The following is a 24,440-nucleotide window of genomic DNA, read 5'->3' as shown; positions in this document are numbered from 1 at the left end:
TAAGATCAGTTAAAACAAACAAAGAACAGGCAGATGTTTGTGTTTGGCAGAGCTGCCCAGACATAAATTGCAGACTAATCACAATCATATATACTTTGTGAATGAAAATTACTGTAAAAATTGTGTAAACTGCTTTCATGGCAGCCTGCAAGGTTGTGATATCATTAATAAACATTGTTTTACACAGACACTGGTTTTTACAGCCAAAACCCAACACTGTATTCAATATTTTATATCTAACTGTAGTTCTAAAGGTAGCTGAAACAAATTTCCAAAGATTTTCCAGTGCTCTGGTGAAGAACATGTCTAGCTTATCAACTGCTGCTACTACTGCAGCAGCTCTATAAGCATAAAGGCACATTCACACTTACAGTGATTTGCAGTGACAAAATGAACAGATGTCTCATTTTAGAGTTAGAGTTGATGATTTCTGGTGACATAAGCGACAAAAACGATGGCAATGTGGAAGTTATTTTAAATTTATACTAATGACTATATGACAAATATAGTGTTGAAAGTAGCTGGATTTCTGTATTTTTATTCACATTTCACAATACTTCCTAAAAATGCAGGATGACAAAAAATGTGTTTAGATTTTCCAAATGCACATATGCAAATCACCACCTTCTATTCATTAAATTCCTGAATCATTAATTCTGAATTTCACAGTTTTTAAGTGTATTTTGGAAATGTAATGCATATTTTTTGTTTCCAACAAAATTCACATTAAAATTAATGAATGAAAATCTGTCTGAATTTTGATCAACTCTGGTGAATCGGTTATGTCTTATCCCAAAATAAAACCGTGTTTATAACTAAACACTGATAACAATCAAAAATCAGCTTATTATAAAAACTTGACAAAATGTGCTTACATGAAATTTTTTAATTGTCTGTCTTGAAATCAAAACTTAAACGAACATGCACACAAACATGTTTCATGTGCAGAGCAAAATTTGTAAAATATACAAAAAACGATGTGTGCCGAATCCAATCAGGTTTTGCATGAATCGTTTATGACCTTTACCTGATAAAGGAACATTGTTTAAGGCATTTACAGAACTATGCATTAACGACGCAAGATCAATGTCATTCAGCATAGCTTTTGTGCTCAGTTTCTACCATTGGTGCAGTCTTTGTGGAATATGCTTTATGACATGTTGCACACTAATGGCCACGTGTACATGTTGTCAGGGCAAGGTGTGAGATATTGCTTTGGTTCAACAGGGATGTAAATCTGCCCCATGCTTTTGTCTTTTCTCTGCCAGCACTTCACACTGATGAATAGGCTTTGTCAGATTAATATCAACATAGTGTGGTGTCAAACTGCATTACTCTGCGGTTATGTTCCTTAGAGATACACATTTGACATGTAACTCTGCGTCTACTCCTAAAGGATTTTAAGAGTTCCCCTCAGAATAGTACACAGGCAGACTGTGGAATCAGGGTCATGTCTTCAAGCTATTCACCTTTATGATTTTTTGATGGTCTTCTGTCCTCCACCATGAAGCTAGTGCATCATTGCGAGCTCTATATTTTCAATCCATAGAGATGAAACCCGATTGAGAAGGTTCACTGATGAGTCAATAGGCAGTTAGTAGTCTGCCGTGATGTCACCACATTTGTGTGGATATTTCCAAATAAGTCGTGATTCTTTTCTTAACACTTGTAGTTCAATGTTTTCTGTCATCTGTTTCCAAAACTCTGTCCAAAGGCGAAAAATAATATGTGACAGCACACAGCTAGAGTGACAACCAGTTCAACATTTTATCCGCTTTAATCAACATCAACAAGAGGCAACTTGACATGGAATTAATTAATGTAATTACTTTCATGTGGATTTAATTTGGCACCATAGCAGCTTGATCTTTGCAGCTGTCAGTTCCTTGATAAAAGGAGGGAGGAGAGCGTTACGTTTGTACATGGCCACTGGCGAGTGCAGAGTGCAAAGAGTCAAAGGCTATTTTTAGAGTGACTGAGGCCCAACCAACTGGGCTGTCTGCCATCACAAACGAGTCAGATCCCATGTAGAAATCAGGAGGGGACTTATTATTATTTATTTATTTATTTTTACCATGGAGAAAAAATTTAAAAACGATGATACACTACCGATCAAAAGTTTCGGGTCAGTAATTTTATTTTGTATGCTTTTGAAAGAAGTCTCACATGTTCAACAAGGCTGCATTTATTTTATGAAAAATAGAGTAAAAACAGTAATATTGTGAAATATTATTACTATTTAAAATAACTGTTAATAAGAATCATCTCGGTTACGTATGTAGAAACTCCACTGAAAGGGACGTGGTAAGCAGCCAGTGCCGCCACATACACCTTTAGTGTGGAGGGGGATAGCCCTGTGGAGAAGCGCTCCTTTCAGGAATTCCAGCACTGCACCCACTGGGCAGTTAACTGGGTCCTGCAGGTGCTCTCCACACCAAGAAGTGAAGAGTTTCCACTTCAAGGCATAAAGCTTCCTCGTGGATGGAGCTCTGGAGTGAAGAATGGTCTCAACAACCTCGGTTGAGAGACCAGAGTTCATGAGCTGGGCAACCTCAGAGGCCAAGCCCACAATACTGGGCGGGGGTGAAATATCATGCTGCCCGCCTGAGAGAGTAGATCCCTCCTGACCGGGAGCTCCAAGGGAGAGCCGTCCAGGAGAGAAATCAGGTCCGCAAACCATACTCGGGCCGGCCAGAACGGGGCTACTAATAGTAGGCTGACCCGTCCCGGTGAACCCTCTCCAGAACTCCAGGTAGCAGAGCGATCGGGGGAAAGGCGAACAGACGTGACCTCGGCCACGGCTGCACCATAGCGTCCAACCCCAGAGGGGCTGGATGGCTGATGGAAAACCACAGATGACAATGCGTCTCCTTGGAAGTGAATAGGTCCGCGGCGCGACCGAAACTCAACCAAAGGAGCTCCACCACCTCGGGATGGAGTCTCCAATCCCCCGGCCTCGGCCCCTGTCTCGACAGGGAGTCTGCTACCACATTCAAATACCCAGGAAGATACATTGCTCTCAGAAATAGTAACCTCCCTTGGGACCACAGGAGGATCTGACGGGCCAACTTGTAAAGCGGGCGAAACCGCAGGCCCCCCTGATGATTTATATAAGAGACCACCGAGGTGTTGTCTGACTGAACTAACACATGATGACCTCTCAGGTCTGCTAGGAAGTGTTTCAGAGCCTGGAACACCGCCAACATCTCTAGACAATTTATAAGCCGTGATAGATAATGGTCCTGCGACAGCCCTTGGGCTGGACGACCACTCGTGACCGCCCCCCACCCTGTGAGGGAAGCATCCGTCATTAGCGTTACGCGACGACAAAGAGCCCCCAACACAGGCCCTTTGAATAGGAACCAAGTTTGTTTCCACATGACCAGAGCACGAAGGCAGCGCCGCGTGACTTTGACCGTGCGGAGCGGATTTCCCCTCGGGGAGAATCCCTTGGTCCTGAGCCACCACTGTAGCGATCTCATGTACAACAGGCCGCAAGGTATAACGTCGGACGCTGGTGCCATCAGACCCGACAGTCTCTAAAACTGTTTTACAGTAAGTAGCTGGCCTAGCTTTACTTGTTTCACAGCTGAGAGAATCGAAACGATGCGGGTCGGAGCGAGTCGCGCCTGCATCGAAACCGAAACCCAAACGACACCCAGAAAAGTGGTCTTCTGAGGAGATAATACACTTTTCTTCGCGTTCAGCCTCAACCCCAACTTCCTGATATGAACGAGAACGACATCTAAATGTCGAACCGACATCTGCTCTGTCTGAGCTAAAATCAACCAATCGTTGATGTAATTGAGGACACGAACACCCTGAAGCCTCACGGGCACTAGTGCTGCGTCTATGCATTTTATGAAAGTGCGGGGAGATAAAGCTAGCCCAAACGGAAGAACCCTGTGCTGGTACACCTCGCCCCCTAAGGCGAACCTCAGGAACTTCCTGTGTTGTGGCAGGATGGAAATGTGGAAGTACGCGTCCCTTAGATCTATCGTGACAGACCAGTCCTCGGATCTGATTTGTGACACGATCTGCTTGATAGTGAGCATCTTGAATTTTGGCTTCCCTACCGAGCGATTCAATAGGCGCAGGTCTAAAATTGGACGCAACCCCCCATCCTATTTTGGAACGATGAAATATCGGCTGTAATAGCCTGACTCCACACTGGGAGGAGGAACCCGTTTTATAGCCTCCTTTTGAAGGAGTGCTTTCACCTCTTGTTCCATAACCAGAGCCTACTCGGGGCCCACCACTGTAGGCAGAACCCCTCTGAATCTTGGTGGACGACACCTGAATTGGATAGCATAATCCCTTTCTATTGTCTGCAAGACCCAATTAGATATTTTTGGCAGGCTTTTCCACTCTGCCAGAAATTCTACTAAGGGTACCAGTCTCTCGAGACTGGCCTCTGGTGTAACTTGAGCAGCAAACGCAGCGCCCTGTAATGGCACACCGGCAGGGAACAACTGGTCTAACCGCTCTGAAACCCTCCTCAGAGGGAGCGAGCGTCCCTCGGGAAATCGCTCGCTGGGACCGTCTGCGCCCCGGCATGAAGGCGAGGTTGGCAGAACGGGCCCCTGAGGGCACCGAGGAAGAATGGGCACCGTAGAAAGAGGTGAACACCTTTCCGCCTCGGTGGGGACCACCCTCAGTGTCCTGCGCGCCGTGGCGCCAGGACTTCTTCTTAGCCGAAGCCTTCTTAGCTAATATAACTGTCCTCAGATCAGTTCTATTACTGGGAGATTTCGGCTGAGAGTGCCGCGGCTGAGCCCACTGTCCAGCAGGGGGAGCACGAGACGCGACACTCTGCTTCAGCGCCCTATATGATTAGCTCGCAGACGGCCGGGGCTGCTCCCGCCCAGCAGCCCCAGGGACATGAATTTTTAAAGGGAGAAATTTCTTAAAAGCTGTTGTTTGCTTTTCCTTCTCCTGGAATTTATCGATGACAGAATTTACAGCATCGCCAAATAAACCCAGGGGGGAGAGAGGAGTGTCTAAAAGGAAAGCTTTTTCTTTTATATTTGTCTGATTTAACCACAGATGTCTTTCTGCGGCCACCAGCGCTGCCATAGATCGACCCACTAGCTTGGCCGACTCTCTGGTTGCCCGCAGGGATAAATCAGCAGCCTGACGCAGTTCGCGAACCACGTCAGCACTGACCTCCTCACTCTCACTCACGTCCCTCAGCAGGTCAGCCTGGTATGCCTGCATAATAGACATTGTATGCATACATGACGCAGCCTGACCCGCTGCCGAATACGCTTTACCCATAAAAACCGAAATATTTCTAAGAGGCTTGGTGGGTAATGCCGGTGCCTTAACAGATGACGCAGCCATGAGGGAGAGAAAACTCGCAAGCGTCTCTTCCACGCGAGGCATAGCCGAATAACCATATGATTTTGCCCCCACAATATTAGAATATGTTGAAGTCTGGGGACTAAACACTCTATATGACACCGGTTTTTTTCCACGATTTCGACACCTCAGTGTGGAGATCGGGAAAAAACGGCAAGCACCGGCGTGGAGGTTGCACTTGTGACGGCAAAAATCTCTCATCTAATTTTGATTTAGAAAAAGACTCCTGTCTAGTCACTGGCCATACAATGCTGAGTTTTTCTACAGCTCTTGTTAATACCTCCACTAGCTCATCACTTTCGGGAGTGTAAGGTGGCGAATCCTCCACATTTCCCTCATTTATAACTGGTGCCTCAGCCCGAGCGGAAGAAACCGCAGCGCGTGCTTCCGAACACGGGACTGAGGCACTGGATTTCACAGGTGAAGGGAGAGATAAGGCAGAGCCCGTCTCTAACCCCGCTGAGAGATCCATCTGCGATCCCCACGATACGCGTCGTCGCTCTGCCTCGGCAAGAGCGGGACCCGAACCGCGGGGAGCGCGCACCGAACCGCTCTCCTCGAAGAGCGCCCGGCGGGAGCGGAGCGTCCTTAATGGCAGACGCTCGCAATGCTCACAATTAGCTCCCTCGAGAGCTGACTGGGCATGCTGCACTCCCAAACAAACAACACAAAGAACGTGTGTATCCCCACTCGTAAAATAACGCGAGCAGGGAGGGACACACTTCCTAAACTGCTGTTCGTTCGCCATATCTCTTTTCGTTCGCCATATCTCTCTTAATATATATATATATATATATATATATATATAAATTGTTTGTGTGGTGCAGAGTATGTAAAGACAGACAATATTCACACAGGGACAGATTCACATATAGCGCGACTGAAGGCACAGAAAGCTGTTGCGCTTGTGTTTATGGGGTGCTTTATAGTTTCCTGGTCGATGACGTCACCCGCCTATGACATTCCATCTCTCCATTGGGCTGATTCCATACGTGCTTCATGACGCACAACGCAGGGGCGTTCCCACAGCGTTTGACGCAGCTCGAGTTTCCTTGAAAGGGAATTGAACATATTTTAAGATGTAATTTATTCCTGTGAACAAAGCTGAATTTTCAGCATCATTACTCCAGTCTTCAGTGTCAAGTGATCCTTCAGAAATCATTTTGATAGGATGATTTGTGGCTAAAGAAACATTTCTTATTATCAATGTTGAAAACAGTTGTGCTGTTTAAAATTTGTAAATATCAATAATTATAGATTTTTTCTAAATTCTTTGATGAATAGAAAGTTCAAAAGAACACCATTAATTTGAAATAGAATTCTTTGTAACATTTTACATTTCTGTACTGTCACTTTTGATCATTTTAACCAAGCGTATCGCACAAGCCCTGAAAAGTGAAGCCAAAGTGTCTCGATCGCCCCCCGGTGACTGGTCCTATAGGTCATAAAACCCGCCTCCCTGTGTTATTCAACGGGACGTGAAACCAACTAAACAAATACATTTCCAAAGGTAGTTTCTGTCATTTGCTGTCGTTTTTATCACGCTGATGTGAGTTCAAGTGTCTGTTTTTAAAATAAGTTTATTTTTAGTTAGTTACGTGATGCTATAAAAACGGTGGTGTGACGTCATGATTGACAGGTTCTCTGAGCGAGGTAGTCACTGAAGGACTTCGGGATCTTCGGAGGACTGAGGAGATTGTATTTATTTTATTTTAACAAGCCTCTTGTCGTACTGCAATCAACAGACAATAAAATTGGAGCAGAACGGAGGAACGGAGCAGACTTAGGCCACTTAAAAAAAAGTCCAGAGTGCATTCGGCGAGAGTGAGGGCGGGACGTTGATTTTACGACTTTACGTCCTGCTCACTACTGCGCAGGTCTGGTCCCGAGATCGAAACTGCGCAGACTCAAGTCCCAAGATGTCAGCGCCATAACGGGACACTGGCGGCTTCACTTCTCACCAATGGAAGAGAGGGAAGGGGCGTCGTCGATCTTTTTTTACATTCTATGATTTTAACACATCCTTGCATAAAAGTATCATACCAAAGTACCATGGCATTTCTGACAACCACCTCACGGTACAATATGCATTGTAACACATGTCACGATTCATTGAGATGCATCACAATATCATAATTGGATCGAGATTGAATCTGCAAGTGAGAGACCGACTGAGCGTGAGGGGGAGAGACAGTTAATCTGCGGAATCAGTTTCAGCCTCTCTTGTGCAGTTTATTTAAAGGGATAGTTCACCCAAAAATGAAAATTCTGTCAGTATTTACTCACCCTCATGTTGTTCCAACCCCGTAAGACCTTCCTTCATCTTCGGAACACAAATTAAGATATTTTTGATGAAATCTGAGAGCTGGATCACTCCTCCATAGGCTTCTTCAGGGATTGAAACTTGCCAGCCCCGAAAAGTCATTAAAGACATTGTTAAAATAGTCCAAGTGACTACAGTGGCTGAATCTTAAGTTTATAAAGCGACGAGAATACTTTTTGTGCGCAAAAAAATAACGACTTGATTTCAACGATTAATTTCCTTATCTCTGGGTCTTACGGGGTTTGAACAACATGAGGGTGAGTAAATACTGACAGAATTTTCATTTTTGGGTGAACTAACTCTTTAACTTTTGGCCAGTGCTGCATCTCATCGAATCAGCTTTGACTACGCTGAGAATCACTGGTTTCAGAGTTTACGCTTATTTGGACGACCTACTTCATGATCTGAACTGTAGAAATTTATATGAAACAGTTGATAGATAAATAAAAATATGAATTAAAAGACCTGAACCTGTGACAATTGTATTGGCATGCAGAGCTCTGAATAATTAAGCCTGGTTTATACCAAAACATCTTTAAAATTGGCCAATGGAATTGAAGCGCAAGTGGCACTTTTTTTTAAATCTGTAATGTTAAAAGTAAAATGCTTTCACCCACACAGTGAAGCTACCTTTTGTAACTGAATTTTTTGATTTGATTTGATTTGATTATATTTATTTCATTCATGGATATTTCCATTAACTTACTTCATCATTCTCATTTATGTAGCTTATAAAACCATGATGAAAAGGAGGCAGGATGAAGAATATCTTATATTTCCTGCCCCCTCCACAAAAGGATGAAAATAAAAAATAAACTCAACATATCAAAAAGACTCAACATATCAAGTCCCCGTCAATACATGATGATAACTAATGAAACAAACCAGAAACCAAAACATCAACCTGAGACAGATTTCCAAAGCAAAAGCAAACCATGATCACAACCATCATCATCATCATCAACTTCTATAAATGTTCATACAAATCCATTGTTTTCTCTTTAAATCTCTTTTTAAACTGAAATATATTTTTACATTTCTTTAGTTCATTTTGCAAAGAATTCCAAACTTAAACAACACAATTCCAAATTTAAAGTCCAAATTGTTTTTGTTTTTTTTACATTCTTTTGAAAAGCTAGTTTATTTTATACAGTTAAACCATTTTATTAGTGTGACTAAATTGGGTTCAATTATGGTCTAAAATTGAATCCATAAAACTGTAAACTTCAGTTCTGAGAAAAAAAAGAAAAAAATATAAAAAAGTGTTTTTGTTGTTTTGTCCACTTCTTGAAAACAACCATAGAACATGAACTACCTGGCAAGTGAATCTTAAAACTACATCTTCTCACTGCATTTCGTATTGGTTCAGCAAATATTTTCTCCACACTGCCATTTGGCATTTTGGAGAATATTGCATAGGCAAAACAAGTTTAAAGTGCTGTGAGTTACACTTACAAAAATGTATCAATGACTAATTTAATCCTATTAAAATAATTAAAATATATATTTTGGCTGAACATTTATATTTATTTTTGTGAGACACTTAAGAGAATCTGAAGGTGTTGTTGTCACCTAATGTATTCTGCTTTAAACACTAAGCTCAATCGACAGTCAAAACAGCAAGAAAAAAATACAGAGCCACTCTAATGGAGCCCACAAGAACGCTTTGCTAATCAGATGTATAATAAGGCCCTAACCACCTCTGGGAGCTAATTTAGTGTATTGTATCCTACTGTAATACAAACCCAATATCATATCTGCAAAACAACTGCCGTTTAATGAGCAATATAATTTTATATTAGGACAGACCACCGGTATGCAGATTGCCCTCAAAATAACACAATTTCTTTGGGATGATCTTCATGCTCTTCCAACAAGAGATCAAGAGGCCTAATCAGAGCAAATGTGCCTTTTGCCACATGGATGTGTATTCATAACCAAGTCTGTCTCTCAGTGCGAGCCTTATTCTGTCAATTAAATTGATTGATTTGCAGAGCGAACTGCACAAATCAATTACTCCCGTTGTTTTGCTTTTCCAATTATTCCTCCCGCACTGGTTTCATTGAACCACATTCGCTCCTAGAACAGACAAAAGAGGGACACGCTCATCCAAGATACCAGCACTAATGCATATGTATGTGTTTCCGTACATGTTTGGGCTTGGATTGGATTACAGTCTAAAAGGAAAAAAACGGCCCTAATTACACCTCTGAATTTGCAGACTCTGGCAGTGTGTGTCTGAGGTAATTACCACACTGACACACTTTTACATCGTTCCAGGGTGTAATTAAGATGGCGAATTCATGGGTACTAATATTGTGTGAACAGTTGTTAATGACGCTTTGCTTGGAGGAGTTATAATGAAATTATAATGACGCAGTTAAAAAGGTCAGTTGTTTTCGGCAGCCTTACCTTTTCCCACTCTCTGTCTTTGTTCAACACGATCACCACCAGTTTGGGATACACCTGGTAACCATCCTCGGTGAAGGACAAATCTCTGCCATCCCAGGTCACGTTCATCATGTACCTACAGGAAGCAGAGAACTCATCAGCTCCAGAAATAGAGCAGTCAGGTGACACGAATCGTATCTGCTGCAGTAGGCATAAAAATAACTTTTCATCCTAATGATGTTCGTTCTATACCTAAAAGATCAAAATAACATATGAAGGTCATTTTAAACATGCAAGAAGACAAAAAGATGAATTAATGAGCCATCTGAAGACTAATGACTGACCTAAATCAGCCGTCACATTAAGCGAAGATGAAAAATCTGCCCGGGGTTATTATTAGTATCTAATGAAATCTACATGAATCACAACCATTCTTTCTTTTGTCCTCATCTTCAAAGAAATTGCAAGAGAGAGCATGTAGACCATAAAATAGACCAGTCTGGGTTCATTACAAGCACATTAATAGCATTAGTTGCATTATGTCTGATTAGTCTTTTTTTTTTCTTCGCAGTTACAGTACAGAAGTAATACATATATGTAAACGTATATGTTTGAACCAGAAACCGATTCAGAGGAAGAAGAGGAAAAGCGATTCATACAGGTTTGTCTACAAGTTGATACAAGTCTACAACGTCGGACACATAACAGTAATTGATGATTTTTCCTGTCCCTTCATAAAGGTGTTTTTGTGCTCACTCTGTTAAAATGCCCACAGAGCATGATTGTAAGAAAATCCCGCCCCGCACGTTGAAGTATTGGTTATTTGTTTGTGATGGTAGGAAATGGGTGATTTCAAACCACATTTTGTCTTTGGTTCACTGCAGTTTTTAAGGAGAAAATACTCAGCAATGGTGCTGACTGATGCATTTACACATGGTTTGTCTTAAAATATATTAAAAACACCACATAGGCACAGGATAAAATGTCTTGATATTAAATATATGAAACGAAATATTTTTTGAGATATTTACTATAATCCCTATAATTATTACTATTTCATTCATCTTTCAAAAAACTGAATTTATGAGATTATGATGATGAGCTTTTTTAGGGAAAGTACAACTCAAGTGAATAGAGACAGGATCCTTCACTTTTCACAATGCCACCATGTTCCTGTTATATCACTTTATTAAAGGCGTTAAACCAAGAAACACATTGTGTAGCCTTCTCACTTTTCACACCATGTCGTCAGACATGAGACTCAAGAGGAAAAACACCAGCTGACACAAACACATCACACTGCCCCTCTCCTGCAGTTATTACAACCCAGTCATTTTGACGTACAATGCGGCACGGGTACAGTCTGGTGGTATGTTTTATGCCGCAGTACTGCCAGGTGAGCAGAATTAGAAGTGTGGTGCGATGATCGATTTATGAAACTGGTCTTAGTGGGCGTCTAGTGACTGAATGGCACAGAGTAGCTTGTTGAATTGATTGGGGTCCCATTTAGGGGGCAAAGAGAAGGCCCACTCACCCAAGATATATCGTTGAATCCAATTACATCAGACTGCGGGAGAGGAAAATAATCAATAAGCTCTGCTCTTCTCTACTACAAGACATGTTTCAATTTACAGTGGGCTCCGTTATTTATTTTAAACCTTCTTTCATATTTTACACCTCCTAATACTGCACCTAATACTGTGAGCCATGGATCACTACACTGATCACACCTGCAGAGTCCCTTTTACCAATTACTGAGGAAACCAGACACTGGACACAGTGTGTCAATAGTGCTTTAGGTTCTCAGCAGCATCGCAGGAGTGTGAGACTCGTGCTCATTAGCTTAGTATGTTCTGTCACCACTAGACCTTTGGACAGACTGGATAGGCTCATAGTGACAAACAGAACAAAAATATGTGGTGGATGGAGGGTGGAAGGGAGCACTGAACGCCCATTCCAACCAGTTTTTGAATCTATATAGATATCCATCTATGTATGATAGCATAATATTTTTGCCTAGGGTACCAATAAGGACTGCCAAAAAAAGCACAATGCCCTACACCAGAACATCAACTAGACCCGACCCAACCTAACAGCCCTTCCACCCTTCCATGACCATCTCCATGCATGGAGTAAAAAATGTTATTTGTTTAACCCAACCGTTGGGTTACACATATTGGGTCAATATGTTGAGTTATTTTCCAAAAATATTGGGTCTATTTTAAAATTGCTGGGTAATTTCTAGAAATAACCTGACTGTTGGGTTAAATAGCCTACGGTTTCTGCAGCGACGGTTCAAATTTTAGTCTACAGTCTACACAGAAGCTGCTGCTGCATCCTAATTATGAAAGGTAAGTCATATCGTTTTAATGTATAGAGATGTCCTACCAGTAAGTTACCTACTACAATAAATTAAGTAGGCCTAGTCTGAAATCACTATCTAGCATTACGCCTGTTTTATGGTATTCGTGATAGCAAAGGTCTTAAAGGGACTTTAGTGATGGTCTGTCACAGCTGAAGCAGTGCTCCAGACTGGTAACATACTTTTTTCATACGAGTGCAACTACAATGGTCACTAAATGCGTAACGAAAGGGCTCTACTCATCTGAACCGTAGTGCACGGACCATTTATCAGCTCGGACCAGCAGCGCGAGCTCAGACATCGGTCACACAACACCACAACAGCGCTGTGAGATGACTCGGAGAAGCGTTTGAATTTGCTGAAATCTCCAAGATGAAACAAAGATGAAAAAGTGCAGATATTCCCAACAACATTGAAGCGGAAAACATAAGAAACATTGTGCAACAAATAAACGATTAGTTCATGATTAGTTAAAGAAAGTTTGTTATGTTGTCCAATAGATTACCTTGATTTACTGTAGTAACACATTTTTAAGGACTAGTTTACTTTTCTGAAAATATTTCTTTTTTCTGCTTCATTTTAACACAGGAAGGAGTAAATGAAAGTTTTACGCTGCTGAATGACAATGGTTCTCAACTCTGGTCCTGGATAGTTGACAATAGTACACATTTTAGATGTCTTCCTTATCTGGCACCAGTCTTGGAGTTTCTCTACTAACAAGCTGGTAAGTTGAATAATGATTAGAGAGACCAAATGTGCAGTGCTGGGACTACTACAGATCCAGGTACAGGTAATTACTTATGCATGTTCGTTTTTTCAGCTGTCTTCCCTCGTTTTAATACAGTATGTTTTCATTTCAATATAGTCAGAGCTGTCTGATGACTGACAATGATTGAGTGGTAAAAGAAAGCAAGAAGTCCTCACAGCCAAGTCGAGGAGTTCATGAGACACACACCACCTCAACAATCTGCAGTGCGTGGAATTGATCCTCTGGAACAAAAACTATCGAGGAAATCATTAGAGAACGTCCCAGACTTCACAGTTTTCTTGGAATGATGAGTTTAATGATGTTCAGTTTCAGTATAGAGGGTATGCGTGTGACGTCACCGTCAAGTGACTGTGGTTACGCCCACTGAGTGGCAGAATGACTGCCGTGAAAAACACACAAAACACATCAAAACTGGGAAAGAGCTTTTCGATTGACTGTACAAGTAGATTTGACAAAAAATCTGAGGTATATTGTTACAGACTGCCAAAAGCTACAGTACAGTAGTAGTGGGAAGTTCGGATCATTTTACTGACTCGGATATTTGAATCTCATTCATAAAAATTAACAAATCTTTTTCCAAGTCATTTCGTTCATTTCAGCAGAATGTATTTAAAATGTCAATAGCCAAATTCACCAAACACATCAAATGTTGATCACATTTAGAATAAGAAAAAAAAATGCAATGCAAGAAAGAGGCCAAATTATGAGAAAAGGAAACGATTAATTCATTTATCTGGGTCTTCAGGCTTTGCAGTAGTTTACCTCACCTCCCGATCTAAGCCGTTCGTTCACCCCGTGACATCATAAACTGAGCTTTGCAGTCTGTAGTAGCCTACCGGATACAGAATTGATTAGTTCCCTTTTCGAGTCTATCGACTTCGGGTTCGAGTAATTTCTTTCAACACGTGACAGCCACATAAGCTGAGCTATGCAATTGGTACCGGATACAGAATTGTTTATCTCTTGGGTTCGAGTCGTTCAGTTTTATGTCACGTAACTGTGTGTTGTTATTAGACTTATATATAATATATATATTTATCAAAGTGATTTTCCCCATCATAGATAAAGTTTAAAGCATTACCAATTCTTTAGTACCACATTCATATGGAAAAGAACCATCATAACAGAAATTCTTAAAAAATTATAAATTGAAAAAAATGAAAAAGCTATAATTTGAGACCAAAAACGCAGCATGTTACTGTTAAAAAATTACGAACTCATTTATGTGTCCAGCGCTGTCACATCACGTCACGTAGCAAAATAATGAAAGAATCAGACCCAAAGACTCGAGAGGTGAACTAATAATTTTTATTTCCTGTACTGACAGCATAGCCTCTATGGGACTGACGGAAGAACGAAAGACTCGGACCCGAACCCACAGATGCAAGAGATGAACTAATCATTTCTGTTTCCAGTACAGAACTTTTAGGATGTTGCGCATGCGCGGTCAACACAAAATGAACAAATCACTCTCTCAGACAACTCGGTAGTCCCGAGTCATATTAAAGATTTGCTTAAAATTAACGAATCCTTCTAGCCTGGTTAAAACCATACCCTTCTCAGTCGTAACTGAGTTAGGGTCTGGGGAAGGTTCATTCACAACTAATTTCCAAAGGGGCGTCACCAACGGACGCCGCTCAAATGCCTCTGTAAGCCATTGGGATAGACCTTAAAACCAATCAGATCGATCGTCATCTTGTAAAGATTGGAAATGAACTTGAATGGGCTCTTCGTCAGACTAACTTGCAGAGCAAATCTAAATTTGCCGGAAGTTCGTCTGGGTTTTCCCAGGCTACAATCCTTCATGACCGACCCATCACTATAGTACAGAGAAGCAAATGGATCGCATAATTGGATGTTTTTAAATAAACACTGACAACAAAAAAAAACACTTTCCCTGGCTGCATGTCAATATCCATGGATCACTGGATCTTTGGTAAGTTGTAAGGAACACTATATTGAGTCCAATCTTTAGTTTAAACTGATAATCGTTTGTTTTACTTGCGTTTTCGCAGTTTCCCCTATTAAATCCAGTCACGCAGCAGCTCTTCGGCGGGAAAGTGACGTCAATGCATACCCTCTATAGGGAAGGGGTGTCTTATTTTGGAAAAATGTTTTGGCTGTGTCTAAGTGCATATGAAATTAGGTTCACACACGTGTGCTTTAGACGAATATTTTTTGTTTGTTTTGTTTTGTTTTGTTTGTTTGTTTGTTTTTCTGTAAACTTGTCTTTCAAAGATAATCATGGAGAAATTGCCTTTTTAAACACTTTCCGACATCCTGCCATCATCGCCATACCTCACAAATGGAAAAATGGTGTGTCCGACTTATGCTGAAATGAAGCGCAGCTTAAATGACATTTAGCCTGTAAGTAAAAGCAACACTATCAAATTAACTTTGATAAATTACACTGCTCTGCGGCTCATGTTCATCAACTACTTTTATTCAATGATTCCACTTGTTAATGGGATTATTCATCCAAAAAAAAGAAAATTCCGTCATGATTACTCACCCTCATGTCGTTCCAAACCTGTAAGATTTTCGCTCATCTTCGGAACACAAAAGAAGATCTTTTAGATGAAATCGGTGAGCTTTCTTTCCCTCCATTGACAGTCTACACAACTACCACTTTCAAGCACTAGAAAGGTAGTAAAGAAATCATTAAAGTAATCCATGTGACTCTAGTGGTTTAACCTCAATTTTATGAACCGACGTGACGGCTTTGTGACAAAAAAAACATAATTGTTGCGTTCACGCTCTTGTCGTCTGCTCTTGCATTAACACAACACGCATGCGTTTGGGTTCTCTCGTGAACATGCATTTGAGTTTAATATTTTTTGAATAAAGTGATAAATTATGGTTAAGGTATAGAATATACTCATGTCGCTTCATAAAATTGAGGTTGAATCACTGGAGTAACATGTATTACCTTAATGATGTCTTTGCTACCTTTCTGGGGCTTAAAAGTGATAGTTGCGTAGCTGTCAATGGAGGGACAGAAATCTCTCAGACTTTTGTTCCGAAGATGAACGAAAGTCTTACAGGTTTGGAACAACATGAGGGTGAATAATTAATGACAGAATTTACACTTTTGGGTGAACTAACCCTTTAACAGCAGGTGTAATAACTAATTAGAGTGACCATAATTTAATTCAATACAGCACTGCTTTGATGTAACGTTTTTCATAATTTAACACTGTTGATGTTGTCACAGTGCATGCCCAACTGAACTTTATTTATTCTCAAGGTTGGAACTAACATGGTGCATTGCCTGAATAGTGAGGCAAGCCCGGATCCACATGACTTGATGCTTGGGGACAAAGAAAACTTGCAAGCTTTTCTCATATTCAGTGTGGAAACAGTTGAACAGAAGACTTTATTTCAAGCAATGGATGTGTTTCAAAAATGTTTTGCATCTATGACATAAACTATTTCAAAACCTCTGCACCCATTTTGGGAGTTTGATCTTCATCATCATTACCTCCAGTAGTCAACATATGTATTTGTAGTTTTATTACTTGAGGTATGTTTACAACAACACATTAATGCATTCAGTGTACAGTGAAGACCTTTTAATAAAGTTGTGATTAGGATTCATTTGTTTTTAATGTATGTATTATGTCCATATTTGTATAGGTTATTGGATTAAATGTAGGTTATTAATGTGTAGTTTTAATCTAGTGTTAATTTTGAATTTTTGTATGCTGTATGTATATATATGTGTATGTATATATATATATATATATATATATATATGATGTATTTGTACTCTATGTACATTTTTGTGTAGGTTTTGAATGTATTATGTGTTGTATGTAAACTTGTGTATTTTGAATTTATGTACACAATTATGTATATTTACATTAAATGCTAGACTCCCCGATATATAGTTTGTAATTTAAAATATATTTGTTGAAACATATGTATTGTTTTATACAAATAAACAATCTGTAATTGAAAACAATGTGCATTTTATTTATTAAAATAAGGTCATAAATGAAAATAAATATTTAACTCAACTGTTGGGTTATTTTAACCCAACTGGAGTTTAACCCAATGCATTGGGTTAAAATAACCCACAGTTGGGAAGGTGATATACCACCCCATAGTTGGGTTATTTTTTAACCCAACGTTTTTAATTGAGCACAATGTCAAGGCAACCTAGTGTTCGCAAGGATAAAAGAACCCAACCTGAGCACAGCTCACTTCTCCCTAATTAAACACATAACAACCCCTGACCCACACTTGCTCACTGTGAACCCTTCATCAGAGTCCTCATTACAGCAGGTGTGCCTGAAAGTGCCACACAGCTGCTCTGGAATCAGACAGATTAAAATAGGTCGGTGGTACAGTACAACTGGCCTGAAAATGTTCGCAGTATGTTATATGTGGTCAAACTGAAGTAGGCAGCTGCATTCCAACCGGTCGAGTACAGTTGAATATAACAGTTCCTCGTTAGGCATTTATAGTAATGAGGTTGACACTAATGAGGGAAGGCAAGATGTTCCCTATGTGACATATAGAATTTTTCAGTCATTAGAGAAGCAAGAAAATGTTCCTACATGAAGTTACAGTAGTTAATTTGAGGGGAGTCTGCACATCTCGAGCTGAATCCACTGGCATGATGGAATGTGTAAATGAAATTAACTCTCCCTTGAGTAATAACTCCGGACGTGATATACAAACAAATCCAATGATTTTTGTGACATGGGTATCTGCGCAATGCTCAATCAGTGTCATAGGAGGGCATCTCATCGGTGTGACAATACCAGGACAGCTGGGACTGTGGAGGTCTTTTCACCTGAGGCTCAGGCAGACGTTACAAAGACCCAGGGAATGGCAGAATGAGTGCACACGTAAACCTGCAGTACTAAGTGCATCAGACAAAAAGTGGGGCATGGCGAACCATATTTAAGAGCAAATATGGTCCTGATAGCACGTTTGAAGAGAAGGGAGTGACTGGTGTTTGCTCTCTCTCCTCTCCCCTGAGGACACATTCAGGTCAATTAAAGTCCTTCCAACCAAAGGTTTTAAAATAAAAACATGACTCGGACATGCTACCTTTTGCCATCCTTGTGTAAAAAATGGATTTTAGACCTTATGGATATTTAGCCTGGTAATACCAGACTCTGCTACTTCACTTTGCTTCGTACACAGAGTCTGGGATAGCATAATAGAGAAGTGTTTTCTCTCTCGCTAGGGGGCGCGTACTGAAGTTTAAAATCATTGGTTACCCGTAAGCCAATCAGATAAGTTTGTTTATGACGCATGTTATGCGCCGACACAGCCGCATCGAACCACAGACATCATGCATCGAACTCAAATCTATGATCGAACTTCCACTGTAAACACTTGATGATGCGAGCGAAATACCCGAGTGAACATGGCTGTAAACGACTTTTTTGATCTGACTACAGGAGCGAAATGAAATTAGCGGAAGTAGGAAGTCTGACGTAGTCAGGCTAATGGATATTGACCATAAATACAAATTTAAAAAACATCTTCAGGCTTATTTTTCTTCATACTTGACCAGATCATTCCACCATATTCAGTGAACCAATGGGTGCGTGTGTTCTGTCTGAGTGTCTCTACTGTACTGTAGACACAATAACAGTAGTAAGAGTCTAATAACCTTTTAATTGAAATCTAACTAAATTACAAATTAAAGTACAAGGTAGACAGTAGTGGTCGACCGATATATCTTAGAGAGCAGGGTGGCCGATAGCCGATATATATATATATATATATATATATATATTTTTTTTTTTTATCAATATTTAATGAATTATTAATAAATTTAGCATAAACATGCTTATACTTTAGATGGCAACTTCTTGAATCTGCAATCCCATTACAGTATTTTTCACAAACAAAGTAATTGTTTAAATATTTATGAATATGTGAATAAAAAGGAAGTAAACACTGTAACAGGTCACTCAGTAATCCAGTAATTTTGTGCGCACTGGTTTATATTTTTTCAATTAAAGACAAGGTAACGCTAATTTTACATACAGCACACAGTGAAAACGATATGAATATGATACAGTGGGCAACTGGATATAGCACAGCATATTTTAAAATGAAGGATTTAAAGTTTTTCGATCGCGTCTCCTGTGAAGCTGATCTTCTGTTCGCATTCACTCACTTCTCACAGACCGACCGTCACTCGCAGTAACTTGTTTATGCAGGATACAAATGCACACTTCACAAGATATCACAGCAGGATTTGATTAAATCGGCAAGGTTTGTGAAATTAAATGTTTATTAGATATTCAGAGATTTGTTTAAATTATGTAACATTAGATGCGCATTTGCTTTAGTTGATGGTAAATGAGAAAGTATTTTAGCCTGCTTGTTTGCTTTTTCTGTTACAAAAAATATAAAAACGAACACTTTACTTTTTCTCATACCATTTACTTTCTTATTTTACCAGTTCTGTCAAACAAAGTATTAGATATGACTGACAGAGAACGTAAAATAATGAAGACGGAGAATGTGATTGAGCGCTATGTGTTCAGGCGCTGCCGTTCTCTTCTCAGGCACTGGTTTTCTCAGCGCTACCCGTCAAAATAAAAGTCCCTCTTCCAACACATCGTCCAATCAGAAAAACGTATCGGCCGATGCCGACATTTAAAAAAAAAACAATAACGGCCGATAGATCGTCCTTGGCGATATATCAGTCGACCACTAGTAGACGGACAGATTATTTTGCTTACTTCAATCATACATCTTCTACAAAACTCCACTCTCAACAGGCATGTCAGCAAGCCCAAACATTACAAAAATGTGAGTTTGACTGTGAGCCAGAGTGTTTCTGATTGGCTTAAAAAGTCTGAACCAATTCCTTGACACTTAAAAAAAAACTGCCTTCTTCCCCATAGGGAGGACAGTCAAGGCTCAAGACAGTTATTTTAACCCAGCTTTTTATAATGCTTCCTATTGTGCTGCTGCCTGCCAACTTAACTCCCTTTAATGCGCTGTGAGGGCCATATAAAAGTATTATTTCAACACAATCTCATATTTCCCTTCACTCCAGCCCACAAAGGCTTTGAGTTGAGGGTAAGACTCTGTCCCTTTTTAGGCGCAATGACATCACCGCTAACCCTCCCCAAAAGAGAATGACCTGTTGCCACTGTCAGGAAATGTTCTGCCCACACATATAATCCAGCTTTTTTTTTCAACTACCATAAGTCATATTACATATTGCCTATGAAAGTTCAAAGTAATAGCAGTGACTCCTGTAGCATTGCCCTTTGTGAAATGGTGTTTTGCTGGGGGTGGTCAGCTTGGCTCCCATCTCAGTGGGAGTGTTTAAAGTGCCCTTTATTTAAAAAATGTATGGTTCCATAGAGCACAGCTGACAGCTACCCATGGTCCCCAACATATGGGAGGAGGCACATTGGACTTGCCATGCCTCTCCCCTGTTGACAGGTAATTTCAGTATTCGTCACTGATATATGAAGTCTAAATTTTGCTAAGGCCTGCTTTTCACAGCACTTCAGATGACAGTCTTAAATCTGTCATAAAGGAACATTTTGCTTAGGGACTGCATATTTCACCCTGGCTTCTGACACTCAATCGTAACAAGAACATGAAATTCAGAAAAGGTTAAATTGCCAGTTTTTCTTTTTGTTGTTGTTGTTGTTGTTGTTGTTTTTTACCCCAAAGAAAAAGAAAAAATTCTGTGCCAGATATATTCCCTATATTACCTTCCAACTTAAATACAGAAGATATTCTATTATTTCTGAAAGTGTCTGTATAGGAGAAAAAAATGTCTCTTTAGAATCCAACTTTTGAGGCTTTATGACAGCCCTGTTTAAATTATTAATTTACCAATGTAATTATATCTATTATATTCAATATTTTATAATTCTATCATAATTCCACAATTAGAAAATTAAACATAGTATTAATTAATCATTAGAAAGTTGAGACTTTTTTTCTGCTAGTGCATTAAACTCCAAATGTGTTTCTGGGTCAAAGTGACTCAAAATGAGCATGTCACATATAGTGTAAAATAAAATGAAAATCTAATATTTACAGGAAGGTGTTGACATTTTTGATCTACATGCCTAAAAAGTCTAGAATACAAAAGAGACCCCCATGCATTCAGGGCACGAGTCTTCATCTTAGCTGGCTCTAGTAGAGCTGATCTCTGGCCAAGCCTTTGACCATCTGCTGAGGCTATCAGGATTAATGTACCCTAGACACCAGGGTGAACGTGTATCCCAGGCAACACCGCTCTACTGCAAATGGGGCAATTCAGGGTGTCTGCCCAGCACTGGCAGGTACAGAGGCATATGGGTGAGACAGACTAAGGACTGGCAGCATGTAAGCGGGGTGCTGCAGCCGACACCGGCTCCAATCCAGGAGCGTAAAGGAACAAAAGCACCCGGGCTCATCAAGAGCACTTTATATTTGGAGAGTTCTCCAAGTGCATTAGCAAGGTCCATGCTGTTCTGCTCAGCACTGGCTCTCTCAGGACGCTGTGTAAAACATTATCCATTAAAAGCACAGGAGCGCTGCGCTGTCCCGAGAGAGTTTGAGAAGTGCTGCAGTACCCACCTCTGGGTGTCTGAGCGGCACTCTGCAACTCCCTAAAAACCTCCCTCATCGTCACTCGCTTGCCCCTTCACCACATTCGACCATTAGCTTACTCAAGAACACAACTCACACTGAGAAATATATTTGCAGGATGTGACAATGAATATTGCATACGCCCAACCCATCCCTCTCTCTTACAGATCTCCCGGGTTGCTTTTTTCCACCCATTTTCCTTTTTCCACTTGACTGACCAAAAACTGTTTTCTCACATAAATAGGCCCAGCCCCCTTTTTTCCACTTTTTAAGTGCAGGAACAAGATGGATAGAAAACACACATAATAAGCAGCAGTCCCTTACTAACTTTGTAACTTGTTTTTGACAAAACAAAGTCTCAGCTTTGAAATTATGTTTCAATTATAGGTCTATGTTTACATAGCTGAAAGATGTCAAAAAATATTATTTCCATTTAAATATTATAATTATTTTACTGAAATCAATATAAGAAGTCAATAAAACAACACCTTGTCATCACATCAATATACCATATAATGCCATTCAAGGATGCATTCATTTGATCAAAGGTGAGAATAAATTCCATTATAATGCTTCAAAAGATTTCTCTTTCAAATAATTTCTGTTCTTTTAAACTTTTTATTCATCAAAGAATCCTGAAAAAATGTATTACTGTTTCCACAAAAACAGCACAAATGTTGTCAACATTGATAATAATAATGGCGCTTTTCCATTACCAGTATTAGCTCAACTCACCTCGCCTCGACTCGGCTCGGCTCGCTTTTCGCTCCGTTTTGCATTACAGATAGTACCTCCACAATAGTACCTGGTCTTCATAGCGACGCCACAGGAACTACGCGATATACACCAGCTACCCACACACACACAGGACAATGGAGGAAATCGAGTGTATGCTGTTTTTGATCCTCGGGATGTGGCTATTTCTCACAGCAAGAAGACAAATGTTGTCTCAGGAGAGGCTGAGGGCAGTAAAACGAAACACTGCTGAAAAAAATAGCTACGTCTGGTGCGTGCAATGATGACGCGGTGAATAGTGACGATTCTCTCTGACCAATCAGCATTCTGCAGTGTTTTTACGTCACATTTTAGTATGGCCTCAGCCCGCTTAGAACCTCGCCGGAGGTGATACAAAAAAAAGTACCCGAAAGCAGGTACAGGTACAACTTTTACACAGTGGAAAACCAAACAAAGGCGAGTCGAGTCGAGTCGAGCTGGTACTGTGTAATGGAAAAGCGCCATAAGAAATGTTTCTTGAGCAGCAAATCAGAATATTATACTGATTTCTGAAGGATCAGCTTTGCATCACAGGAATAAAGAACATTTAAAAATATATTTAAAATATTAATGTATTTTAAAATAATATTTAATAAGAATTTTTGATCAAATAAATGGAGCCTTGGTGAGCACAAGGGACTTCTTTTTAAACACATTTTTTATAAAAAGTCATACTGACACCAAACTTACATAAAGGAGCTATATGATATAAAAAGTATTCTTAATTAAAAGTATTCATTAATATGAATACATATATTTATATATGTATATTTTATATATATTTACAATCTTTAGAGGCCATTTTCTTATAAACAAGTTTTATTGATGGCCACTTAGAAACATAGTAGTTCTATCATTAGAAAGCTGAGACTTTACTTTGCATATTCCCGATATACTCTGTCTCCAACACAGACCTCTTAGGTTGTTTTTTTCCACCTTTTCCTTTTTCCACTTGACTGGTCAAAAACTGTTTATGTGTTTTCTCACATAAATATCTCTCTTGTTTCCACTAGGGGTCGACCGATTATCGGCCTGGTCGATTATCGGTGCTGATATTAAGCATTTTTATGGTTATCGGTATCGGCCATTTTCAAAACCGATTTGCCGATAAAATAATTTTTATTTTTGAAATGCGCTATATTTGGCTTTGACGCAGCCGCCTCTGTCGGAACTCACCACTCTGTAGACTAGACTAATGTCCCCGCACATCTGATTTGTTGGGAGTCACGACGAGTCCGGGCAATCAACGCGGAAAGCTGAAGGCACTGAAAGTTTTGCACTCTCACACCGAAAGCACTTGCAGACTGAAGCTGCTTCACTGATCACGCATCAGTTGTCTCTCAGAGTTAAGGCAGCAGCAGACTTTGCTGAAGAAGCAATAAATTACTACACTGAAGTTGCAAAACACCTCAATATAATAGGGCCCTGTGATTTCCGCGATGCAGAAAACACCGACGGAATCGTGGAATCCAGTCATAAAAACGGAATTTACTGTATAAAGCGGAGTGGCACTGAATTTGTCGAATTAATAAAAAGCAGGTCAGTACAAATCAAAACGAATTTCAAACCGCGTTCATGAATTTGACACGATTTCATTTACCACACACACACACACACACACACACACACACACACACACACACACACACACACACACACACACACACACATACACACACACACACACACTGGAACACGCGTGATGCTTGCGCTGTTTTCAGCCTCAGCCGCATCATTATATGAGGACATGATTGCATAAACATCATCTCCAGAGCCGCTTAGTCACTTCATGAGCTTTTTAATGCTTCAACTGAGAAAAGCTATCGTCATATCATAAACACACAAACTCAAAGACCTCCACGGCAACCCGCCAAAATAAAAGT

The 24,440-nt window shown here is 40.2% G+C and overlaps 1 protein-coding gene across 1 annotated transcript in view; it reads right to left on the bottom strand.

The window, feature by feature from the left end:
• grin2aa (glutamate receptor, ionotropic, N-methyl D-aspartate 2A, a) overlaps positions 1-24,440 on the bottom strand; it is a 207,146-nt gene that overhangs the window by 62,202 nt on the left and 120,504 nt on the right. The window contains exon 4 of the mRNA XM_077212528.1: positions 10,097-10,211. Coding sequence (XP_077068643.1) covers positions 10,097-10,211 — 115 coding nt within the window. The remainder of the gene's footprint in view (positions 1-10,096; positions 10,212-24,440) is intronic.

Source organism: Siphateles boraxobius, unplaced genomic scaffold (genome assembly GCF_051911475.1).
Source record: "Siphateles boraxobius isolate OS27281-9 unplaced genomic scaffold, OSU_SipBor_1 66, whole genome shotgun sequence".
NCBI lineage: Eukaryota > Metazoa > Chordata > Actinopteri > Cypriniformes > Leuciscidae > Siphateles > Siphateles boraxobius.
Note: the sequence above shows the minus strand (reverse complement) of the source record. Positions and strands in the feature narration are given on the sequence as shown.